Raw genomic sequence first — 25,787 nt, 5'->3', positions numbered from 1 at the left:
GGGGTAGGGTAGTAAACTGTGCAGGCATGTGTCTGCTGAAGTCTGGGAGTCTTTTCATCACTGTAACAAGGAGGGTTGTTGTCTGACCGGCAGCTCCTTTTGTTCCCTGGTGCATCTTCTCTGACCAGAAACTTTTGTACCTCTCTTACAGGTGCCGCAATAACCTAGTTCAAAGGACCCAGCCCTGTTCTCACTGAAGCCCACAAGCCTGGTTGTTCTTCCAGTGAGACTAGGGCTTGGTCCAAGCTGACTCGAGAGAAGCTTTATTTCTGTCCGTTTGCTTCTCACACGTCTCTCAGGCCATGAGTAATGTGCAATGAGACGGGAAAACCTGTGTGAAATTTTCCAAGGGAATTTTCTGTGTTTTAATAACATTAATGAAATTGCTTAACACTTCATCAGATTTTTCAGCTTAAGGTGTTGAGATTTTGATGCCTCCCTATTTGGGTGCTCTGACTTCTCTTCAGCACCAGAAGGTGCTTCCCTTAGAAATGGAACTGGGAGCTTTGACGAGCATTTGGTCCAGTGATCGCAGCCTAGCCTTGCAGAGACCTTTTTAGCACAAGTATCAGTAGATGCCATTCCTAGGCAGCTCTCTGTATGTTCTCTTTTGCCTGTGGGATAGGGACTGACCAGCCCACGAGCTCTTGCACACCTGTGACCGATTCCTTTTCTACTGAAATGCGGCTGTACCGCAAAAAAAAGGTAGTACTACAAGCCTGGTCACACAGGCAGGCTCTGGCATTGCTCAACCTCAGCACGGTTGGTTTGTTCATCTTTTTCTACGTATCATTCATTTTTTTTTGTCCTCTTTGCCTAGGAGAGGGCGCACGTTAGTTCCCATTTCCTTTACACCTTCTTCTTTCTGCTCCTCTTCAGCCTGAGTCAGCCTTGTTGGGATGCAGGTTGGGATTAAATGAGCAACCACAGGCTCACTCTTGTACCTTTACCAGCCACTGCAGCTGCCTTTGGGTTGTTTTTCAGAGCAACAGTTTGTGGGCAATTGGATGTAATGCAAGACGTTCGGTTAGGAGGGGAGACGCCCCAAGATGCTGGGGGAGTGTGGTGCAGAGATGTTGGGTACCTGGTGGCTGGGAGTTTGGCGGTGTCCGGCTGCCCTTGCCTGGTGCTGTTCCTCCTGCTCATTTTCACCCGGTCGTAGGGAAGGAGGGGAGCTGGAGTAGGGTTGTCCTTGGGAGCACATACATCCTGTGCTGGGATGAGATAAAGGACAGTAAATTCTTGGAGAAAATACATTTTTGTAACTGCGGTTTTGTGTTTTTTTTTTTTAAGAAACAGCATCATGCTAATTCTAATTCTGTGCCACTCCTGGATTTAAGCGTCATTACACTGCAGATGATAACTCAAGTTTATCTGTAAAATTGTTTAACTGTGGTTTTTTGTTTCCCAGCTTGACTTCTTTTGCTCTTCCCGCCTTTGATTGGCTTCCAAAAAAGTTATTAACATGTTGCAAAACAAATACAAGGGGCTACTGAAGCTTATTAAAAATGGTTTCTTTTGTTCATATCTGGCAGTTGACAAATTGTCTTGTGCTCTATCTTACCTGCTCCAGTGTGAAAGGTTACAAGAGAAAATGGCTGCAAATAAATTGCCACTGAATGTTGTCGAAGACTAAGCATACTGCTTCTCTATTAAGGACCTCTTTTAAAGCTCTCTATTCAGGCTCCCCCCTGCATGTCTCTCTAACACTTGTCTGTTATATTATGTTTGGCACAGAAGGAAACATTAAATAGAAAAGAAACGTCTGACTGTGGTGTTTCTAGACCCTATTATCCCTCTGTCAAATGTCCACATGAGAAGGGTACAATTTTTGTCCATATTGATGATGATTTCTGAAGGTTTTACTAACCATCTTCAGTGAATTGCTAGAAACAAATGAAATTGAAAAGCATATTTTTGCAGCTTTGGAAATCTTACTTAAATCAGTGTAATGAGACGCACTCAGTAAAATGTAATTATTCTCACTTCTCCATGTGTCAAAGAAATCAGCAGTATGGTTAGGGAGCGGAGGGTTACAGTGAGCTTGTTATTTTTATACGGAGCCAGATACTGCTTGTGTGTAGTAAATGGTAAATAGTAGATAATGCAGTTTTTATGTGTACTAAATACCCGGCAAGAATTAACAGGGTTGTTACTTCATTAAGGGTTTCAAAGAGGGCATAAATGTCAAAAGCAGAGCTGAACTGTTTAAATCATCGGATCATTTCCACCCTCCACCCCTTGTGTCATGGCTCTGGGACCGGCAGCTTCTGCCGTTGCTATTTTGAGGAGGGCCAAGTTCCTCCGAATTTTCAGAACGATAGTGAAAGGCCCTGCGTGAAGCACGGAGATAAGGCTTTTGACTCATGCGTCTGGGGGTAATGGGAAATGAAGGCGACTGATTCTGCTATATGGCAGTAGTGGTGTAACAGTCCCTTATGAGTAAGGCTGCGTCGTACACTTCTCTCATTTGTGTGCGAATGGTGTGTGGACGAAAAGAGGAAAGAGATGACAGGAGACCCCGTTATGCTGATATTAAGCCCAGTAACTTAGTGTAACTCTCAGTGGCTTTCCATTGTTTCCAATTTTTCATTCCTTAACATTTTCCCAAGCAAGTATAGATCTGCCATGTTGCTCTTCACCTCTTCAGCGCAGAAGGCAAGTAAGAGAGCCCAAGTTTAAAAATGGTGGGACTGCAGGATATCTTCAGACAAAGAGATTCAGTCTTCTGCACTGGGTTGGGGAACCTGCTACTGCCTTTGCTTCCTTGTTCTAGTGGTTAATTGTCTTCCCCTTAAGTAAGTACGTGCCTCTCTTGCCAGTGGCTCCAGCTGCCTCTTTCTCTGCAAGAGTTTTCCACTCTCCATTATTTTACCTGCGCAGTGCTACACTTCAGAAGAAAGGAGCCTAAGACACATAATCATAGGAATAATAATAAAGATGAAGAGAAGGTGTTATAGGAAAAGTTACTGGATGTGACCCCACTCATGGAAACTCTTTAGGGAGTGCATAGCGTCAGCCGTAGCAGCAATACCAGTACTTGTGTTTGTAGCGTTACTCCCGTGCTCGTGTATTTGCAGGATCAGGCTTTACATGTAAGTATTGAAGCGTGGTTCAGTGGTATGTTGGATGGTGTTCAGAGACTGCTGAAAATGATGCATTAAATAGCACTTTGAATTGCAAAGTGCTGGTTCAGTTTTGTCTATGAGAATGATAACACTTATTATCTGATTGTTCCCTGTGCAAATCTCACCTCAGGAAAAATTAAATTATGTTTGAATTCAGCTAAAGCAAAGTATATCATTATTTCCTTTCGTTATTAAAAGGGTTTTTTACTGTTTGTTTGTTAAAACTGAAGCAGCTGCCATGTTTGAGCCTTACATGATTTAAAAGCAAATACAGAGACAGAGCCATTTACAGTACAATTGGCTTGTTTAATGTGATTTAATTCCTCTTCTTGTCTTCGTCATATTACCAAATTATGTTTTCAGCCCCCCCTCCCCTTTTTAATTCTTTCTTCTTTTTGTTATCAGCAGAATTGAAGCTGCTTATCAGTAACCACGACAACCAGGATAAATACTTGTTTTAAAGCTGATGCACATTCAACCTGAATGGTCCGCATGACCCAGAACATTCAAGAGGATAGGCAGCATGTGCTCCCTTCTACAATCAATCTCCCCTTTCCCCCTGTCTCCATCTGCTTTAGAAAGCTAAGAGGGCAGTTTAAAAACCTTCTCAGAGCGGTTTTCTGTAGTGATCTGTGGCTGTTTGGCCATGGGCTAGCCCGCTCCTGTGCCCTGAGGGATTAAATAGAAAAGGAAATTAGGGGAAGGAGAGGGGCAGGGAGAGGGTTTCACAGTCTGGCCCCAAACTTGGCCGCATCCGTGGCACCAGCTCACTTTTCTTGTGCTCCTGCAGCTGCTGTAGCGGCACTCACCTGCAGTAAGGCTTCCTGAGCCCCGCGGAGGGGCCAGGCAGTCCCAGCCAGGCAGCGGAGGATGCTCGGTGGCATGAAGGAGTGTGGCTGGGATCAGGCAGGGCAGAGAAGGTGGCAGTGGTGGCAGAGACACCTCGACACAGAGCCCTTGCCCCATCCTGGGGAGGCCTTTTGAGTTTCCCTTTCGAGGAAACTTAGGAAAACTCTGACTTACCCAGAAATCCCCACCGATGAGGATTTCTGGGCTGTTTGCTGTCTCCATTGCTCTCTAAGTTGCTTGATGTTGTGGAGTAAATCCTTTAAGCGCTCTCTGTCTCAGTTTCTCTCTCCGTGTAATGGGGATAATAATTTTTACTCATCTCCATAAAGCAGTCTGAGGGCTGTGGATGGAAGGGTTATATAAAAGCTGGAAATGGCGATTGTCAGTCACTCTTCTTTGGAGCCTGGAAACACCTCATAAACCTGCTTCCTATGGCACAGGAGGGTCCGGGGAGCACAGAGCAGGAGCTGCAGTTATGAGGAGCTGAGTATTGAATCAGGGTATGAAAAAGGATGTTGAATGTCTGTCTGGAAACTTTTTAGGCATTAAATTCCTTTTGTCTTCTTCAAAAAACAAACTTAGGGTTTAAATTCAGCGATTTGATGGGGTAAATATTATGGTAGATTTGATTATATGGACCTGCTGCTTCAGCCATCGATGAACATACTCGGTTTCATCCCCATTAAGTAGGACTAGAACAAATCCAATCCAAATCACTTACTGTAAAATGTTCTTCAACCGTGCGCGTTAAGTACGCATGAGAAGGTGCTGTCTTTTTTTTTAAATGACTATATTGCTGTTGGGTGGAACAGTAGTTTCAATCTCCAGTAGATTTTTAAGTCCTCTCTTTCTTTCAGATGTTACACTAGTCTTAGGAATTTTCTGAATGACTGATGCTCTTCTGGCTCTGTGACAGAAAATGGAGAACTGGGGAAGTGGCACAAAATTCTGAGAATTAGCTCTGACTCCTACTTACAAGGGAAGAAATACCTGATACAGGCAGAAAGGCTGCACATGGTATTTTGTGTATTGGCAAAATAGCTTTTGCCTTTTGATCAATTTAAAAGCAAAATCAGGCAGGCAAACGTCCACATAAGAATTACAGGCAACTTGTTAACATCATCATTATCTGGAAAACATAAATGTAATCACTGTGTTCCATATCCTGCAACACGTTGCCTTTGTTCTTGATTGCATTAGCATTCAAATAGAGGGGGGTTCTCAAAGCGAGCAGGAGTAGTGTGGGTCCTGCCAACAAAGCAGTATCCCTGTTGTGTCAATAATTTACCCAAACTGTTTTAAACCCAAAAAACACAGATTTCAGTTCCATGTCGCAGGGTTAAATCATTATTGTATTTGCATTTATCTGTGAGAGAAATATGATTCTTAGATTAATATTTTTAGATCCTGTAACTAATTAGCCAGCCAGGGCATACCAAGTGGCATTACTAGGATGAACAGAGACAGGGAAATGACAAGGCAGGGGGGCCTGGAAGAGCTGCATTTGGTAAATCTGACCTAATCCCTGGAGTGAGAGTGGCTTGGTGTGCTAGAGCATACAGCAGTACTTTCATACCAGTGATGCCCAAGCTCCTCAGCTGTTAATCCTAGGTCATGGCAGCCTGGTGCAAAGGGAGGTGGATTCCTGCCGGAGCTCTTAGCCTTGTGTGATGAGATGTGTGGGGTGGTCAAGCAAGGAGCCTGCCATAATTCTCCCCTGATGGCTGTTTCTGGGAGAACTGTCCTTTCTGTCATGGGAGTACCCGGAGGAGGAGGTGAGGACTGGCGTTGCTTCTCAGCCAGCTGCAGCTACCTGGGTGATGAACTGGGAGTATATGGCAGGCTGTGACTGGGGGGCGATAGGGGAAGGTGTTCTCATTTCAAGATTCCTCTTAAAGGTTTTTAGGTCATAAAGACCGAGTTTCTTCTTCCTCCTTCTAGTTACTTTTTCGTTGTTCTGCTGTTTCTGTTGCTCTTGGAATTTTTGAGGTGGTCAGGTTTTTTAGCCAGTAGTGCCCTAAGTTCGTTCTGCCTGCTGGCAGGCTGTGCTGTGCCCCCGTGGGGTGTTACTGGACCAGGCAGGTTTTAGATGCGCCCGTCTGGCCTGCGGTTGTTGGCTTGGAAGGGTCAGCTGTGTGCATCTTCATCTCATCTCTCCTTGTTCCCGTGCTGCGGAAAGTCCTGGCCAAAGGTGCAGAACGGGAAGGAAGGAGAATCGGGTCCTGTCTGAACAGCTGGAAGAGCCAAAGTCTGTTAACGCAGACGAGGGCAACCTTTTCATATCTTGATGGCGAGTGTATCTGCTGCAAGGGGATGATTTAGCATGGGTTTGGACCATTGCTTTGGCGCAGGACAGACTGCGTTGGCACATCGTTGTAATTCATGTCACTCATTAGATCTGCAGGTTAAGCCCCGAAACTGAGCTAGTTGTCACTGGAGATGAGGCAGTAGCAACTCCAGAGAGTGAAGTGATCCACACCGTACAGAACAGCAGGTTGTAAGGAGATCTGTCTGACTAGAGAGGGATCTGCACATCTGTCGTTGACTAGAGCTGTGTTAGGAAATGAAACAAGTCCCATCGTGGGTGCACCAGTGGGTTGCTGAGGCCCTGGCCTCTTTCCAGGTCTGGGGGAGCAACGGGACCTGACCACTGCTCTGCAATGGTCAAGGCACCCTCCTGACCTGGGGGTCCTGCCTGTGCTCATGCATCTCCGCTAACCCTCGCCATCCCAGTCCCTCCGGACATCCAGATGCACCGTCCCTTCCCTCTGTGCTGGCTGCATGTTGATGGTATGGCCAACGCCACGCATGCAGGCAGTGATAAACTAATTATGATCTGTGCATCCTCTGGGACACCCCCCTTAGTAACTGAGCGTAATGGAAGAAGGCAGAGCGGCTCCTACTGCGAGCGGGAGGGAAGCCTGATGGACACAGCACTGCTGCTTCCTTCATTTTCGCTATATATTCCAAATAACTCCCTTGCTCAATTTGCTACCCACACACCAAAGCATTGTCCCATTTTATCCGGTTCCCCTGATACATCCATTGCTTATCTTATGAAGATCTGTGTTAACATTTATCAAAACAAATGGCAAGCCTGGGACCTTTTAAGTAGTTTTTTTAGTTAATAAAACCAATCTTCTACTTCTGTTATGTTAAAAGTACATTATCTTTTTATTACAAACTCTCTACAGCTCTGTCTGTTTTCCTTCTTGGCAATTTCATGACTGCTCCAGTTGATTGCTGTATGGAGAATTACAAAATCATTAAGGGTGGGGTTTTACCAGCTGACTTACAGTACAAGCCATTTCTCAAAATAACCACAACAGTGCAATACTGATGTGTAATTTACGTCACAGTATGTTTTTATGAAATAGTTTGTGGCTTATTCATTTAGATTTAGAACTGAATATCTCTTCTCTCGCTTTTTAATCAACCTTTCTTCTTCTTTTTTTTTTTTTCTTTTTTTTAACTTTTAATATTTTCCACTCCTAGGCTTGGCTTGCCTCCAACTTAACAACTACAGTGAGGAGAGAAAAAAAAAAGATATATATATTTTCTCTTTTGCCTGCAGTTTAACTGCAAGTGTGTTTTCCTCTTTGATGTATACATTTGTGTTAACTGCCTTGGAAGAGATGGTAGATCTGTGGCAGAATATATTGCACCAAGGTAGAATGGAGAATTGATGAAATAGATGCAAAAGTTTGGAATTTCAAACCACAGCAAGCGAGTGACGCTATTTAGTCTCCTGTTCTAGTACATTTCCTTTTTAAAAATGACTTTCTGTATAATGTCTTGTAATTAGAACAGGAAATCATTGAGTAACTGGAAGAAGAATAAGAGCACTTAAACTGAAAAGAAAATTACCTTCCGAGAAATTATATTCACAATTTTTTTCCCTCTAAATTTTTTTTTCTTCACATTGCAGTGTTGGTAATGATAGTAACAGATGTACGTCCTCTTATCTGCATCATTGTTCTGCTTATGTTTTCTGGGGAAAAAAATCATTTTCAGTAACACAAAAAATGAATGGACAGAAAATGGGAAATGCCTAATTACAAAAAATATTCTGTGTCACAACAGAGTAGCAATTAAATTGAAACTTCAATATAATTATCAATAACAGGCGAGCCTGGAGCTGTGCCAAGTGCGTAAAGTTGCTGCTCAGCCTTTATGTGGTTGCTAGGAGCACAGCGAAAAGTATAAAGCTTCGAGAAAGGAATGTCTAATGTAATAAAGTAACAGAAGGTAGCATAAATCATTGTGAGAGCAGTTCATATTGACATTATTTTACTTAAATTGGGTTGAAACTAGACATTTAGTCTTACAAGAGGCACAAATTCATATTTCTTCTGAAGAAATAACTCTCTGCTTTCTGGGAAGAAGTGGAGCGTCTGCTTTTCTAGCACGAGCCGAATACATATTTGGAGTCTTTTAAGCAAAAATCTCTAAATGTTTGTTTCTGTTGGCACCCAAATGCATTTGCACTAATACGATTAAAAGAACTAAAGGGCAAAATACTTGGCAGATTTTGCAGTTGAGGTAATTAGGTACAGGAAGGAACATGCATAGTTTTTCCATCAAGCTCTATAAAATCCTGGTGTGAAGGTCTTTTTAAAGAAAAAAATGCTTACTGATGTTGAGAGTAGATTATGGCGGTTAGCAATAACATTGTAGTCTGATGTTTCCGAAACAAGCAAACAAAAAGCTGAGTTACATTTTTGTATTTCTCTGTTCTCTCTGTAAATAGTTCTGGCTCTAGATGGATTTGTTAGGAATTCATGCTTTTAGCAGGCTTTTCTTCTTTTGGGGCTTTTAATTGTCTTGCATTACATATTAAAAATGGTTGTGCTGATTTGAAAAGTCAGTTCTTGCATAGATTCATTGTGTTTGGCATTTCATGCATCTCTTACTTACAAAGACAACTTGAAGAACATGTAATCCAACATAAATGCCAGGCTGTGCCAAATCCCTGCTCTCTTTACCCCTCACAAAGGAAACTGTTGGATTACATCTGTGCATATATAGGCAATGTTCGTAACGCAGGGGCGGAACCTTGCATTGTAATTATAGTTACTCTGTTTTCAGCTCCGAAACATATAAGTAAATGAAAAATTGACATCAGAGGGTGTTATTAAAACAAGTAATTATGGTATAAGCATAGGATTAGAGTAATTTCAGTGGAATCTTACAAGCAGCATACTGTAGGTATTATCTTTTACCTTGTTCTCTCTACTGATGCTAGAACAAGATTCAGAAATACAGCATCATGGTTTTCTAAGACCTCAGTTAAGTGTTTTGAGAAATTACATTGCTTTTCTGGATTTTAATGGAATGCGATCGATGTTCAATCTCTCCTCCTCCTAAGAGTAAACTCCTTCTGATCACATGTATCAAAAATATTCAGCAGTATACACTAAGCCCACCATTACATGACGTGTTAGATTTTGCTAGAAGAAAAATACTTCTTCTTTGGGCTTGCATTTTATTAGGGATTGGTCTACTTTGATTTTTCTTGTGTGGGTGTGGTTGAGAAAAAAAGTCTTTGTTCCAGGAACATTGTTTGTCTTTCACTAAGCAAATCTTCAGTTTATTCAGTCTTTATTCATTCTTAGAGGTTTCTGTTGAACCTGGAGTGAATAAGGGAAGTAAAAAATTCATCATAAAGTACTCATTGGAGTTGCACAAGCATGTGTAAGAGTGATCCTGTAAAAAATGATGTGATTTTAATTTATGCCGTGGGTTTGAGTTAAGATGTTAGTTGTCAGGGATAGGAAGTTTGTATAATTCTGTGCAGGGACTTACAGCACATTTGTCTAGAAACTAATGGTTTACTACAAAGGCACGTGGGACGTGCATTTATATACACCCTGTTTAAAAAGCTGACCACATCCTGGCATGAGAGAAGTGCTGTCAGATCAACAGATTCAGCTCACCACTATCTACACGAAGGTATAAAGTAGTAATAACTGTCAGGCAGGCGTGTATGAAACTCTCAAAGGAGCTAAAGGATGGATCATGTGCTCGTTAATTCCTAGAACAGTTTTCCTGATCTGATTTTAGAGTTCCCTAATAAAGAAGAGACTGTCTTAATCCCAGGAGCAGTTCCTTCGGTCATGCTGCTTTGTAGGCTCATGGGATACTTGCTGAAAACAAAGCGTGGCCACAGCCTTATTGACCAAAAGGAGCATTGGAGCCATCAATTTTATTTTCTCAGAAAAGTAATGTAGATGCTGTTTACCAAGCCGCGTTACTTTTACTTTTTTACACAAGTTGTTTGATCTCCCCACCTACCTCCGGGTGGTGGGCAAAGTTCTGAATTTTTAAAAGCGATGGCTTTCAGGAGCTGTGCTTGTGCAAGCAGGGCTTCCCGAGTCCCTCTGCTGTGCTGAATGCACTGCAGTCTGCGGCGGTGACATTCTAGGCGATCTATCTGCTTCCAGAGACTTCTGAAAATTCAGCCTTTTATGTGTCAACATTTCCATCGCCTCACACAAATCAAGATGCGCTGTGCCATCGTATTTAGCTGGGGAGAACTGATCTGACATTTCTTTCAATATCTGAAGAGATTTTTACTTTAATGGGAAGAAGGATGATTTCAGTATTAGTAATGGGATTAAATATTAGACCTTTTGTCTCCGACAGAAGAAATAGCTGAGTTATTCAGTAATCAGAGTAGAGCAGAAAACATAAGCTGCATACTCTTGCTTTGTCTTCATTGGCATGCAGGGAAAGGCATGTTCAGTTACCCCACCTGAGGAGATAAATGAGCATAAAAAGAAGTGCTGTTAAGTACTGGCTGCATACCTGCAAATGAATAATTTCTCATGTTTGCATCTCTGTTTTTTTGCTGTTAGGTTTCCTGCTGGTTATCATATGATGAAACTTGATTGTGATAGTTCAGAATCTGCCACCTTTATGCCTAATATCATTTAAAACTCGGGAATGGAAAGGAGCGAGCTTGGGATTGCTTTGCATTTTGAGCCTACCTTTCAACAGTCTGAGCTGCTTGGAAATTCCTTTTGCTCATTGAGCTCTGTAGCTGTTTTATTGAGCCTTAACTGCATTTGCAATTAACGTGAGGAAAGTTACTTCCACCTGTTGGGGCAGCTTCGCATCACTGCCCAGGTCAGATCAGCCCACCTCCCCGGCCCGGGGCCTGTCATGGATGCCAGTACCAGGCACTTCAAAGGAGCATTAGCAGCTGTGCTCTCTGGGGCTTGTTTGTTATTATTTTTAAAAGGTGCTAGGTGGTATAAACATGAGTTCAGTGGTGTTGTATAGAGACCTGAGTAAGAATGACAGATAATGTTTCTATCAAAGCAGCCAAGTTGGCAAAGTATGGCGATCGCTTTGATCCAGGCCATTGGCCAGCTTGTGCAGAGTGGTGCTCCCTTACGTGATCAGATAGAGTCCTGGTGGGTAAGTGTGGCAGAACTGGACAGAAAGCTAGAGAAGAAACTGTTTCAATAAACTTATTCTAAAATTTCTATTTTTAACCTTTATTTTTTTTTAAATCACCATGCTATGAAATACAGGTCTTGAGAAAAGAATGAATTAATGGGCCATGGGTTTTCTGAGCTGCTTGAGTAACAACCTTGTTTTGTATTTTTCTGACATAGTATTTTTTTTTCCTTTTTCGTCTTCCAGGTGAAGATGATGAAGATTCAAACCTGCTAATTCTCAGCTACCCACAGTACTGTCGATATCGTTCCATGCTAAAGCGCATTCAGGACAAGCCTTCTTCAATACTAACAGATGAGTTTGTTCTAGCCCTGGGTGGCATTGCAGTAACAAGCAAGAACCCCCAAATCTTCTACTGTCGGGATACATTTGATCATCCAACTCTTATAGAAAATGAAAGCATATGTGATGAGTTTGGTAAGTCACTTTTCATCTATTTTCTTTTTCTCAGAAGTAAAGACGTTTTTCTTCTTAAGTGTCCACTGATTTCCAAGGGGAAAATGTGATTCCTTTAAAGTGAACCAATGCTATTTATGTTTGAAATGTTAAGTCTAAATGTGCTCTTTCCTCTGAGACTGAAGGCTTCTAACCGCTAGTGATCTCAGTATTGCAACTTTAGTTTATCACAATCAAAGATAATGTTACAAGGGTAGAGCACAGTTACTCAGTGTAAGTGAAAGGATCCATTGACTGGATTTGAAATCCATCTACCTTAACCATTAGCCTATAGCCTATGTCTTTGCAAAAACTTTACAACGTGTGTTGTTTTTTTAAAGTCATTGTTGGTGCAGTATGCTAACAAATGCAAAACAGGAGAGACTCCCTGTGTGTCCCACTGCTGCTGCACAGCGCTCATCAACTGCGCGTATGCTCCCAGGGCCCTGAGCAAATGTCAGCTATAGATTGTGTGTTTCTGGCCTTCCTGGAAGACGGGCTTTTTCAGTAGGGATTTTGCCAGTGCTAGGAGCTTGATTTTCCGAGTGCAGAGGCACTTCTGGGAGATGACCTCTTAATTCAAAGGGTGCGGAGAATAGTCTGCCGCTCCAGAGGAGTACACAGCCCCGCACAGCTGGGAGAGAGGGCTGTAAGATGTGCCTCCAATAGCTGCCAGGTGATTTAACACTTTGGTTTTGTTTTGCTTTGTTAAGTCAACCCAAGTGCAGAGGGTGTGCTGCTAAGCATGTGGCAGAGTGCATATTCTGCACACACACAGGGCAGCTCCAGTAATGGGCTGGTGTAATTTCTTCAGCTATGTAGCTATGCTGTAAGAATCAAGTTTTATTACCAGTATCTCCAGATGGATGAGCACTGCAGCTAATGCTAGCAGTCTGCATGCGTAGCGGTGGGCTATGTCTTTGCTGTGTGAGATCCATACATCTACACAAGGAAGCTCATGGGGGGCTTCCAGAGAGACCATTTTGGTTTATGCATTTAACATGCAATAACATGAGTGAGAGGGAAGGGACTCAACAATGACTGTGGTGGGACAGTAATCTCCCCATTTTCCTGACCTTAGCAAGGTGGCTGCTAATTTGTGCCCAGTCCGGGCCTTTGGTGTGTGTGCCAGAGAGAAACACCAGCCCAACGGGTGGAACTGAGGCATCTTCTGGGGCGGTGTGGGACTGCTCTTCTGCTGCACCATGCACTGATCAGCCTCCAGAAGGCAGGAGGTCTGCCCTCCTGCAGTGTTGGTGCTGGAGCACATTGCTACTGTTAATAGTTTTAATTTTGTTGTGTCAAGCTTTTGCAGAATTGGGCCCAAATTGTCAAGTCCACTTACACAAAACATTACAGGCTTTGAATGAACTATGAATAAAAGTGTTGGTTCCTCTTAGGAGTGGGTGTGGTGGAAAAAAAATGAATGAAATGTCCTGGAAGTTTGATCCAATAACACAATAGTATCGTGTTGATTTTTATTTACTCTGAGCTTCAGCACAGAATATAAAGTTCAGTTTTAATTGACTATCCTTCTCATATAGGAAAGGTTATTTTAGGCTTGAAGGCGTTTGATGAGCGTACCATCTGTTTTCCGCAGAGTATTTTATTCAGGGTCATTCCTTGATTACAGGTTTGTTGAAATAGTTGGATCCATAATGTAAGTGTATCATGGAATATTAGTAATAGATGAATCAAAGAGATGTGGAGTGATACAGAAACTACGCTTAGTGAACCATAGCAAGTGCTTTGTTCAGTCTCTGAAAGCTAACTATGCCATTCTGTTGACCTTTGCAAGGCAATTATCTCATTATCAAACCAGAGCCACAGAAATCTTTGCCATAGAAATTAATAGTGTGTATTTAAAATTTAGTTTGGTTTAAGAAGCAGATTTTTTTCAATGCCTATAAAAACAAAAATGTACTACTCTTTAAAAGTATTTTTTATGAAAATAATGATGTGGTAAAATTTGCAAGCCCTGCTATGCTAGGAAGGAAAAAACTGGCCAATGTATGGTTCTGCTTCTATATTGCAGAATGTATGGTGTCAATTATACTACCTTTGTTGAAGGCAACAGGCAAAGTGCTATTTCATCCTTTTCTTCGCTGGCAGGACAATAAAATGTACAACACTTCGTTATACAAACAGTTTACATTGATATCATGTAGATTGATGTCACGTGTAGGAAGTGATGACTGCTAGATCTAAACAGAGGCAGGGTGGTACAGTAGATAAATGGATTACTCTGAGGCACTGGTATTTATCAGTCAAATCTGAGGGGGAGACCAGATTACAGAAATGTGACTAAAATTCTTAAAAGGTGCTTATAAAGAGATCCAGACACATTTAATTTGCGGGGCTTGGCTATTTCTTACCTCGCAAATGAAAGAAGCATGCAGAAGGAAAAAGATCTGACCACGTGTATTTCCCCATTACCTGAAATTCTCCAAACTCTAAAGCAAGAACAAAATTTGGGACAGTATGGCTTATGAAAGTCTTTGTGAGAACCTAAGACGCCTGCTATGGTTGCAGGGTTTCTCCAGGAGCATTGCTGTATGGTAAGGTGCTGCACCTTCTCTGAGCATAGGCACACCATGCAGTAGATACAACATGTAACAAGGGAGACGCCAGAAATACCTTTACAAAGAGCCCCATTCACCACAGCGTGTAAGCTGTTGTTCTTGTTAGGCAGTTCTAATAGAGAGAAATGTTTTTCCAGGAAGTATTATCCCCACTTTTATTATACCTTTTTAACAAAAACATTTTGTTCTGCTCTGACTCCTTCTCGCTCCCCCCCTTTTTTTTTTTCCCCATTCTATGGAGGTTAACAAAAAACAAATAAAGCAGGAAATGAGGAATGAAAATCAAGTTTTGTTGACAATAGTTAAGGTGGAAAGTTCTGGGTTTTTGCTGTGGGATTTTTCTCTTTTTTAAGTAGTGAAGATATGAAGAAGCTGCCTGTCGGCTCCCACAGACATGGCTGGAAGAGATCTGTGAGCCACTTCAGGCCTTGATGCTTTGGGCAGTCCCATGTGGATGGCCTCTTTATTTCCACAGAGCTCCTTTCAAGGGTTAGGGCTGCAGGAAGCTTCACCTCTGGCTTCAGCACTGCCAAGGGTGCGGGAAGCTTGGAGCATCTACCTGTGTCTGCATGTCTCCCGTGTGTCTACTGCTGTATGGCACGTGCCTTAGTGGTTTGGGCAGGAGTATTCGGGGCTGAGTTTCTCATGTGTCCTTTTCTGCTTCTCCCGTGGCTTGGTTTCCAGCTGGATAACAAAACGATGGTGTTGCAGGCTGGGAACAAGAGCTCTGATGTTCTGAACCCGCACAGAAGGTGGGAGCTGAGCTGTCCACAGTCAACTGGCGCAGGAAGGCTCGAGCCCTGGCTGGCGGTGCCACCAGCACGCGGTGGGCTGTGGGGAGCCCTGGCACTCCATGCGGCGGTGACCAAACAGTGTCGGTGCTCTTGGTGGCCTCGTTTTATTTCCCTGTGCAGACTAGACTTCGTGTTCCTTTACCTAACTGCTCGTATTAATTGACATGTGAAAAAAATCAAATACTATTTCCTCATTCCCCTGCTCCCTTAAAATACCAAGAATATATAACAGCTGAACAATTAGTTTCTCTTCAACTTGAGATTATTGGTAAAGACGTTTTTCAAAGTTCATTTGATTTATCAGCCACTGGGTTTACTGTTGTGGCATAACTTTTGTAAATGCATATAATTTACCAGCATTTGCCATGTGGTCATACGTGCTGCAAGAGCGAAGGAATGAAAAAATCGGGGTTCTAATAGTTTTGTTATAGTCCAAAGAGATGTAGCTGGAGGCAAAGCTGCCTGTATGGTGTCCAGAAGATGTACTTGAGGGCTCCTGGCCAGAAATCAGTGCGCGAAGTTGTTGCTAGAGCAGCACACGTCCTCTCTGTTTTTGCCTGTCCAAACAAGGTGACTTGGCCTTCTGCCAGCCTTGTACCTGCTCTGCTGCAGGGACTGACTTTCAGGGCACATCAGTGAGCGCAGCTTCTTCCACCCAGCTGTGGGCTGCGCCACCAAGTGTACCCCTGCAGCCAGTGAGCACACAGATTCGTCTGTCGGCAGGACTTCCACTTGCCCCCAGCCTGGGGGATGCACGGTCCTGTGAAAACAGACGTGCACCTTGGAAGCAGAATGGTCGTATGCTCAGGTGGTGGATTTCTGCAGCTTCATCAGCCTCACCAGCTGAAAACCCAGCACAGAAAGATTTGTCATGGTGTTTTGCTGGATAAATATTATAAATCCTGCCTGCTAAAGATGAACCAGAAGCCTGTCTTTGGTTTTGTGAGCATGGGGTTGCGTGTTGTATAACAGGGGTGTGAGGGAAAACTGAATACTTTATTTCTTCTCATTCTTTTTAAAATATATTTGGTAATTTTTAAATCATCCTGGATTACTTTTATAGCAGGCTGGGTCCAGTATGCCGTTAAAAAAGCTGTTTGGTCCCTGGGGTGCTGTAAACACTTGTTCACCCCCAAAAGAAGGTTAAAAGTTTTATTTTTGCCTATAAAGGCCAATTTTTTTATAAAATATTTCATACCAAAAAGTGAGAGAACTGCAGCCTGCTGTGGTATTAATATCATTTTTTCCTCTGAAAAATGAAACTTCTTCGTTTTGCCATAAGAAGAGCAATACAGAGAGAAACTTCTCATTGTGTTAATGATGTGTAAAGGCACAGCAGTTCCCACTTGCCTTCTCTCCTCCTTCCCCCTAGAAAAAAAAAACTAACAGTATATTGCTTACATTGGGAAAAATCATCTCAATTTAAAAAATAAAAACAAACAAAAAATGCCACCACCACCTCAACAAAAACAGAACAAAACCTTCACCAGCTTGGATCTCTCTACAGAACAATGCAGAAAACAGATTCTCTCACTGCCCAGGTGGGCAGGGAATGATTAGGAGTGAGCCATGATGTACCCAGCCTTTGGGGTTTCGGGGATGATGATTTCAGGAATTACCTTCTTTCTTATCATTGACCAGGGAAACCATGGCAGGACAGGGCTACAAAGAAGAGGGGACTTTTTAGGGATAGGTGATGTGCCCCCCCACCCCCCCAAACTACTACATATAGAGTGGTACCCTTATTCTTGGTGTAGATGAAATTTTGTCTTTGTTCTCATTATACATCTTAGCTTACAGAATTTTGTGACTCCTAGATAAGATAAGCTGTTTAGGGGAAAAAACATAACAAAACAAAACCCTGGCAGGGAATGAAAGTTAAAAACAAAAAACAAAAAGGGAGGGGGAGGAGGGGAGTGGAATGTTTCTAGTCTAATGAAATACAGTTTTCCTGTTGGTGACATTCTTTATTTGTGCGAGTCAAAGTTGGCGTTTGCTTTTAAACCAGCTCTAGTATAAAAATCATGCTTAAGACTGAAGGGCTGTTTTTTTATTTAATGTTTTTCAGCTGAGGTAAAGTGTCAGCATTTTCGCTATTGATTATTTTGGCTACCTGCAGGATAATTTATATCAATGAAATTCAGCAAAGCCAACAAGATCTTCCTCTGATTCCAGGTTTTCTAATCTCAGGTCTTCTAATCTTCTCCTATCATGTTAGGTGATCACTTGTCCAGAAGGTTGGCATGGCAATATTCCTTCCTTTTCAGGATTTCCTTAGTTTGTATCCATCTGCTGCCTCAAATCTGTGTCAGTGTTTTCATCAATGTAGCTCATAACTACGTTTTAATGATCAAGAATAGGTCACAAGTTAATTTAGCCAGAATTGGTATCAGTTTCACATGGCCAGCTTTCATTCTTTGGAAGAACAGAGCAGCTATACCAAGTCCAGCAAGCTCAACATTTAGTCTCCAAAACTGGCTAGAAGATAATGTTTTATCACTTAAGTTTATGGTAATTTTTCAGGTCACAGGAATGTTTAATCAGCTAGCATTAGCTGTGATTAACTGCAAGATTCCCATCAATGTGCCATGAGTCCTTCACCTTTTACCTTTTGAGATCAGCATCCAGCATGAGGTAGCTCAACAGTGGAAGAGGTTTGTGTTTGTTTGTTAATGTGTGTTTCTAGGAACAAATCTTTGATAATGCACAAAACTGGGTGCATACTGGGAGAGGAGATATTCATGTTTCCTTGTTCACCAAAGCCTTGGGAAGAACGCCATGAGCTGGACACTGCTCTGAATCATGTCCTCTTTATGTTGCTGTGTGCTCATTCACAGGCAGCACCAGAGGTCTGGGTCTGGTGCGTTCACCTAAGAGCGTGTTGCAGAAGTCTGTGTTTAATGGGGACAACAGATCCTGGCATGACTAGTACCAGTTCAGGGGTATGGTTCTGATGTCCCACACTTTCTTGTACCTTTGACCAGGACTGCGTGGGCAGGGCCCCCGTAGTGCTGTCCACAGGCTGGGGGCTTGGGCAGTGGCCTCCTCATGCACGGGGGTCTCAGGGCGTCCTGCACCACACGTCTCCTGCACAGGGATGGGCACCTGGGGACAGCCGGGACGAGTTGCAGGGTTGGGCTGGGCTAACACAACGCCCGGCTAGATCTCGCCCTCCACGGCATCTACACTGTCATAGTGGAAGTGGAAGCTTGCTTTTTCTCCAGGAAGAGGAAAAGGTATCCTGTAGACCTTTAAAACACACTCAGAAGCTGTGAACCCCCGTTTTTACCTCTACCCTTTCCTCAGTACCATTTATTAAGTTTCCAGAGAGATGCTTTCAGGGTACCTTAACAAAAATGTGATATTAGAGTAGGATTGCTGTTAGCGCTCCTCTGCTAACACTAGAACATTTAAGCATTTAAAAACGTGATTGGAAGAGCATGGAGGCTTTTTATTAGTGTGGGTACTTGGGACTTCCTTAGATGGGTCTTTACGGTGGCATCTCCAACAGTCTGAAAAATATGCAAATCTTTTCCTAGGTCCTGGGTAGAGTGGCTTAGCTAAATATTTCAGATTTTAACTCTCAAAACAAAAACAGGACATAGCTGGAGGGGAAGTAATGATTAATGCATAATGGTGCTATATACAATGTAGATAGATAAACGTACATTTCCTCCTCCCTCACACCCCACCTCTGCAAACATAAGCTTTTAGCTTGAAAAAGAAAATCTGGAAATGTTCTGGATTCCAGTCAGACCTCTTTCTTATTTTGTTAATTCAACTGTAGAGTAAGATATTAATGATCCCCAGATGTTGTTTATAATGATTGATTTTTCGGTTGTGAAAAAATACTTGCAGTTTTTTTAAACAATTGATATTTTCTAGTGTGCTCTGCAGCATTTGAATAAAATGTCTGAAGGCAGAGCTGTTTATATGCCCAACATAATTGCTTCTGTTAAGTGATTTCTTCATTCTTAACATTTTTAGCTCTAATTGCTTTTTCCCCATACATCTAAAAATAAATATTTGCAAGTTTTGCATTCTGTCACTCATTGAAATGCATAAAATATTTGTATACTCAAAGCAAAAAGGCACTGATAAGGGGTCACATTCTGTCTCACTTACAGTGGCGTAAATCCAAAATAACTCTATGTGCTCCAGTGGCTGTTACTCAGGTTTTTCACCAGTTAACCCAGGGCAGAATCTCACCCAACATTAACAGCAAGCTGCTAAGTGAACATAAGTAACGTGTGGTAAAATAAGATAAAATACCTTCCTGTCTGTAAGAACTTCAGTAGAAACAAATGCTGTTTTCTTTACGTTTTCACTAGCAACCGCAGCTGTAACCAGGGTAAATATTAAGATAGATTATTTCTCCTTCCATAAAACCCACGTCAAAACTCCTTCACGGAGAGCATCGACACCACGGCTGGCCGTCCTCAGCGCTGTGTGCTCCCGCGGGGCAGGGGCTGGCAGCGAGGAGGTGGCCGCCCCTCGCTCCTGCCCTGCTCCTCAGCACTCGGCCGGGCCTCGGGCCTGGGGCCATGGGCTGGGCCAGGCAAGGCGGGAGGCCAGGCACACAGCTGGGCACCTGGCCCTGTGGCAGGCCTCAGGGCCGGAGATGGGGCCTCTGTGGCACAGCCATGCCAGCCCGGCGCTTGTAACTGGAAGGCTCTTCTCCTCTTCCAGGTTTGGCCTGTGTGCTGGACGTGGGGCTCACGTGGTTCATTGGGCAGCGTTTGATGCGGGATCAGTGTGTTGCTCCAGCAAAAATGGGGTCAGCGAGCGTGCCGTTCCTCTGCGCGTGATAGGTGCACCTTATGGCAGGGGCCTTGTCACCTATTACACGTGTGCCTTTCTCACTGGTGTCCAGCCGCTAACTGGTCCTGGAGGCGAGTGACTAATTCCTTCTGTGTCAAGTTTCCACTCTGTGGCCAGTTTTATGTTTCAGGCATCAAAATTATTTTCTGCCATTTGGCGAAATGCAAGACAAGCTGCTCTCATCACAGATGTGAGAGTGATGTCAGGGGTCCATGACGCCATTGATGGAGCCACCGTTTCTCCATTATTACTGTCCTGACGAAGTGCTCCTCACGGTGTCCTGGCTGGAGCCTTCCCCTGCCTGCCAGCCCTGCCTGGGGCGAGCTGTGCAGGCAGGGCCAGCCCGCCTTCCAGCGCCCCTGCGATGGAAAAGAGAAGTGGTTTGTGTCAGAATACGGTCACATTCTTCTGATTAAACCCACTCAAAAAAGACAACATTGTAATATTTTCCAATGACTGTTTATCATGAATTACGTCAGCCTTGGTTTAAATTGCTATTATTTCTCCTTAATGCTTCTTGGTGCCTGCATAATTTACAGCATTGGCAGCTGCGGGACTATGAAATAACCTTTCACAACCACCATACAATAGTAAAGAACATGAAGTTTTTGTTGTTAATTATTATGGGACTCCTTTAACTTTTTTACAAAGTGACATAAAATATTGTTGAGGTATTTATGGTTAAAGCTACTTTTACATGGATCTATTTTGCTTCTGGCTAGTTCTTAACTAAAGCAGTCATTTGTGGTTATTATGCCTTGGGAGATATTATGTCAGAACTGGTTTAGGAGTATTATTATGTATCACATGTCATATATTACATGTCAGCACTTGAGGCTGTCTTTCAATAAAAACAAATGTAATTTTAGTTAATGGTCTTTTAGGTATAGGCCATTTGTAAACTTACCTGAGTTCATTTGAACGTATACTAAAAAGCTTTGTTCTCGTGGAGTGCGCTTGAGTAATTTCATTTCGGCTTTGGATGGAATTTCCAAAATATTTGTCATTATTTCAATCAGAGGGTACTGCCTCTAAAAAGCAAATAGTTTCCCAATACCAAGGTTAATGTACACATTTTAAGGAGCTCTAACTGTTACTCATTACTTTGTTTACTTTTTTCCCCCTTTCGAGCTCCTGCTTCCCAGGTTCCCCACTGGCCCTGCTGATAGTAGTATCCCAGGCAACTAAACCACCTAATGATGATACTTCACTGTGTTGCTTAAACGAATAGCTTATACGTTCGAGATAATCCGTGGGTGAAGGGTGGTATAAATTAAAGCTTGCAGGCAAGTTTTAAGTTTCCTTGAAGTTGCATTTCAAATCTGGAAAATGCAAACTTACACAAAGCAAACTTTGAATTAATATGTCATTCCCCTTGGTTCCAAATACTATGCATATTTTCCAGTACTTATTTAAAGCAAGAAATGAAGCATATAGGGTGTGCCAGAAAGTTTACAAAGAATGAAAACACATGAATGACTCATGTGAACTTTTTCTGATTTTTTCTCTTTAACGTATATTTAGTTATTTACTGCTAGGCCAAAAAAACAAACAAACAAACAAACAAAAAAAGACATGATTTCTCTCCCCCCAATCTATATTTGAGCACCATAAAAATGATCAAAGCCTCTATTTGTCTCCAGTTGCATTTTACTCCATGGGACTACTGGTTTTGGTGACTCCATTGTTGGGAATGGAAACCCTGCTGGGCAAAAAATCGGTCTCTATCCCTGCACAAATGGCCAGGCTGATGGTATGAGGATGCCAACCTGAAATTAAAAAAAAAGAAAGAAAAGAACAGGCTGTGCATTTCATGTGTTACTAAGTTGGATTTTAATAAGAGAAGCATAACATGGAGCAGAATTTGCCTCGATACTGCAAGATTTTTTAATACTAGCCACCATGCTCGATTTCCCTGGAAATGAGTGAGCAATCTGAATTTAGAGCTGTTTGGTGGGGGGAGGGCACGTTTCTTTCTCTTTTTTAATCAAAGGCATTTCACAAGCCGATCGCAAGTGAAAAGGGGATCTATCATTACGTAAGAATGTAGCAAACTTGTCTGTTTAATGAATGAATATTAGGTATTTCTGAGGCAGATAAAAGATGGTAAAAGAGGGAGACAGAGCTGACGTCTTAGAGATTTTAATAAAGATTGAAGTTAGTAGTGAAAAGGTCAAAGTGCCATTTGTTGAGCCCCTGCTTCTGGCACGGTTTCAAAGCTTGCAGTACTGACTGTGGGGCTGTGATGTGCGTTAATGAACAGTTGTGGCACTTAACTGAGATCATGGGTTGGTCACATGAATATATATAAAAGATATGAGCGAAGATTTTTCTCCCCCCTTTTTGCTGCAGTTTGGCTGCTGGAAGGACTAAACAATTAAAAGAAATGTTTGAAATGTTTGAACACCACATTAAGTCCCCTAGTCTGTAAGGAAAATGAGCTAGGAATAATAGAATACTGCTATAGTTAAATATAGTTATTCAAAATTGTTTTTAGCTACAGATGTTATGCCATTTTAGAAACTTAGACTAAATAATGTCAGATCTTGTTTGCTTTTTTAGTATGTTATTCATTTATTGGGAAATTCAAAATTTAAAACAGCTGGGAAAGGGTTTGGTGTTCACTAAGTAATCTTTAAAATGTGTACATTTCAGAGTTACTCTTATAGAGCTGTTTAGAAATGACTGAATTGTATATTATAGTTATAAAGTTCTGTAAACATGCTCTACCATGTAGATGACAGGGAAACATGAAATGGGAAAATGAGATAATTCTGGAGCCAAATTTTGTGTATTACAGACTTGATAAAACAGCAAATGGGTTTCTCAATTTAAATAATTTGTAACTTTCCAGGAACACGCATGGATGTTATGAACATTATGTATAAAATAGCAGCAGAAAATAATGTTCATTCTCCTTTAATTCTGCCTTTGATGTTTATGTCAAAACGAAGGAGTTAATTTATCTAGGAGTTTCGCTGCCTGAGTTGGACTGTACAAAACCAATCATGTAGAAATAATAGACTACCATTGGAAGTGCTGTACTATTGCAGTTTTAATAGCTCTTCAGTACTGCTCAACAATTAGTCCATACATTTTATAGCTGTGTCTTTAAGAAACTGGCACACTCAGCAAAATCACAGTAATTGGGAGATGATGCAATGTGGAGAGAAATCAGAGGAAGAAAATTAATTGAAAAATAGTGTTTTGTTTGGTTTTTGGTTTGTTTTCTTTTGAAATTTTAAACACTGCAGTAGTAATTACTGGTGGGTGAGATTTCTGCAGAATTTAAATTCCCCATGGCTGCATTTTTGTGAATTTAGTTTTGTTTGTTTTCAAATTAAACCACAAAAGAGGTGAGATAGGGCATTAATAAAATTTTGCTATGGTTTTCTCTCTCTGAAATTGAGTTAGGGTGTTAAGGGTAATCTAGAGGCTTTTTTTTTTTTTCCTCTACTGACTCTCATGCTTTTTGAGGAAGTTCTCATTACTTGTCAGCATCCTTGTATACCTGATTAGACAGATCATGGAGAATATGTGAATTAGTTTATCATTTACAGAATTACAGAGCTGAAGAGACCGCTGCAATCCCTCTGTGCTCATGTCCACTAGAAGAAGGTACTGATGTTGTCTAAAAGGGGTGTGAGCATCCATCTTCACAGTCATAGCCAATGGGTGCTGATAGACCTTGGGTTTATGCATAAATACTGAATAAGGAGGCAACTAAAAAAAAAAAAAAAACAGTATTTAGCTCAAAAAAAAAAAATGTTGATTATTTGTAGGTTTATCATCAGCAATTAGGACTTTGTAATGTTTTTTAATAGATTTATTATCCATTACGGGCCAAAGGCCTGTGAGGCAGTAAGAGTTTGCATTTCAACTGAAGTTTGGGCCTGCATATTATATATAGCTGTGTCTTGGTCTTTTAGTCATCAGACAAGCATTTCCTTGTGCCTCAGGGCTGCTGTGTTGGTCTTAATGCCATAAATTACTTGACGATAATGACAGATAACCAATTGACTAGAGTAGGAGAGCAAACCTGATTCTTAGATGAATAGTGAGAAGAAATAGAGAGGTGTTGCTACTGCTGCATATAACATTAGAGGAAATCATTATCAAAACCCCTAAGAGCTAACATTTTGGTAAGTCAGTCAAATGATGATGGCTTTCTGTAAAAAAGGTGATACAATTTCATGGGATAACTGCACTGCTAATACACAGGTGCATTATTCTGAACTACGGGCTGCAGAGGAACATGAAAGAGCAGAAATTAGAGAGATTTTTCCCACCTTCAGCTTTGTGCCGGATTCTGATGGCCATGTTTTGCACGTTGTATTGAAATACTGGCTAGGGTTAAGGGAAGACTCAAAGAACAGCTCATGGCATGGGAACACCTTCAAGTGAAAGACCAGAGGATGGTGAGCCTTTTAGTGCATGGATGGGAAGGCTGTGAAGGGCCTGAGAATTCCTCCATGAGCAGAAGACCCATGACTGCAGAGGCCTCTCTAATTTGGCAAATAGGCACATAGCAGGACCCAGTGCTTCAAAGTGGAAGCAGGTAAATTAGTGCTGAAACTAAGGAACAATTATCTAGCAGCGAAGGGTAATTAACCAGGGGAATAATTCAGCTAGAAGTAACATGGATTCTTTATTACTTGAACCTTTGAAATCAAGACTGCTTTCGAAAAGACATGATCCTTACTCAAACAAGAGATACAGTCTTCAGCCAGTAGTCACTCTGAAATTGTACAGACTGTGTGCAGAAAGTAAACAAGGCAATAATATCCTACTATTTTCTTCTGGCTTTAAAAACCATTACTGTATTAATGTCAAATCATTTGTAGCATCTGTGTCAGTAAAGGCTAGGTTGTGCTGGATCATTACACATTCATTATTACACAATAAAACAAACCTTCCTAAAATTTGCTCTTTGTTCTCCTCACCAGTCTGCATCCACCGCGAGCAGTGGCCAGTGTCAGAGCCTGACCTGGCAGAGTGCTCCTCTGCTGTGGTCTGCGTGGGCTCTGCCTGTTCTTTGGTGGGCAGCTCAGCTCAGGGAGGATGGGAACTGGTCCATTTTAGGCTACTTCAGTAATTTCTACAAAGGACTAGCTCCTCAGCTGAAGTATAGCTGGAAATGTAACCCAGTAGCATCCATTTAAAGAAGCTGTTACACACTGCAAGATCATGTGCAGACTTAAGGTACCAACTTCATGAGCCTTCCTTGATGGGTCCTTCAGATATCTCCAGTCACCTTTTTGTGCAATAGCTTTAAAGAGTGCGTTAATTAAAAAGCAGGTGTTAGCAACAAGTGAGTAATAGAAAAAGAGGAATTTAGTTGAAATCAGCAGTTTCAGTCCCCAGAAAGGGTAGGAGAATTTGTGAAAAGGCTAATAGTGATCATCCTGCTAACATGGGTGACATTCACAGAACTGCTGCTGCTTCAACAGAAAGGTACTGTGCACCCTTCCAGCTCTGTCATCACCCTCCTGTGCTTCATTTGGGATTTGCAACTGTAGTAAAAGAAGTTAACCTCCCAGTGAAAACAGTTCTTTGCCATGGGGTGGCATGTTTACTTTAAGTAGGTGTTGATGATTCTACTTCTCACTTCGTTGATTAAATAAGTCACTTCATCTTCATCTTTCAAGCCTTTCTAACCTCAGCTGAATTTCAGGTGAGCCTGTGTCTCTTGACATACTTGCACAGAAGTAGAG

General features: G+C 42.0%; 1 protein-coding gene across 1 annotated transcript in view; it reads left to right on the top strand.

The window, feature by feature from the left end:
• The window catches only part of ARID5B (AT-rich interaction domain 5B), a 116,599-nt gene that overhangs the window by 32,564 nt on the left and 58,248 nt on the right, over positions 1 to 25,787 (top strand). Inside the window, 1 exon segment of the mRNA XM_035544563.2 lies at positions 11,628 to 11,858. Within this exon segment, the coding sequence (XP_035400456.1) occupies positions 11,628 to 11,858 (231 nt within the window).

This window comes from Cygnus atratus, chromosome 7, assembly GCF_013377495.2.
Source record: "Cygnus atratus isolate AKBS03 ecotype Queensland, Australia chromosome 7, CAtr_DNAZoo_HiC_assembly, whole genome shotgun sequence".
Taxonomy (NCBI): domain Eukaryota; kingdom Metazoa; phylum Chordata; class Aves; order Anseriformes; family Anatidae; genus Cygnus; species Cygnus atratus.
Note: the sequence above shows the minus strand (reverse complement) of the source record. Positions and strands in the feature narration are given on the sequence as shown.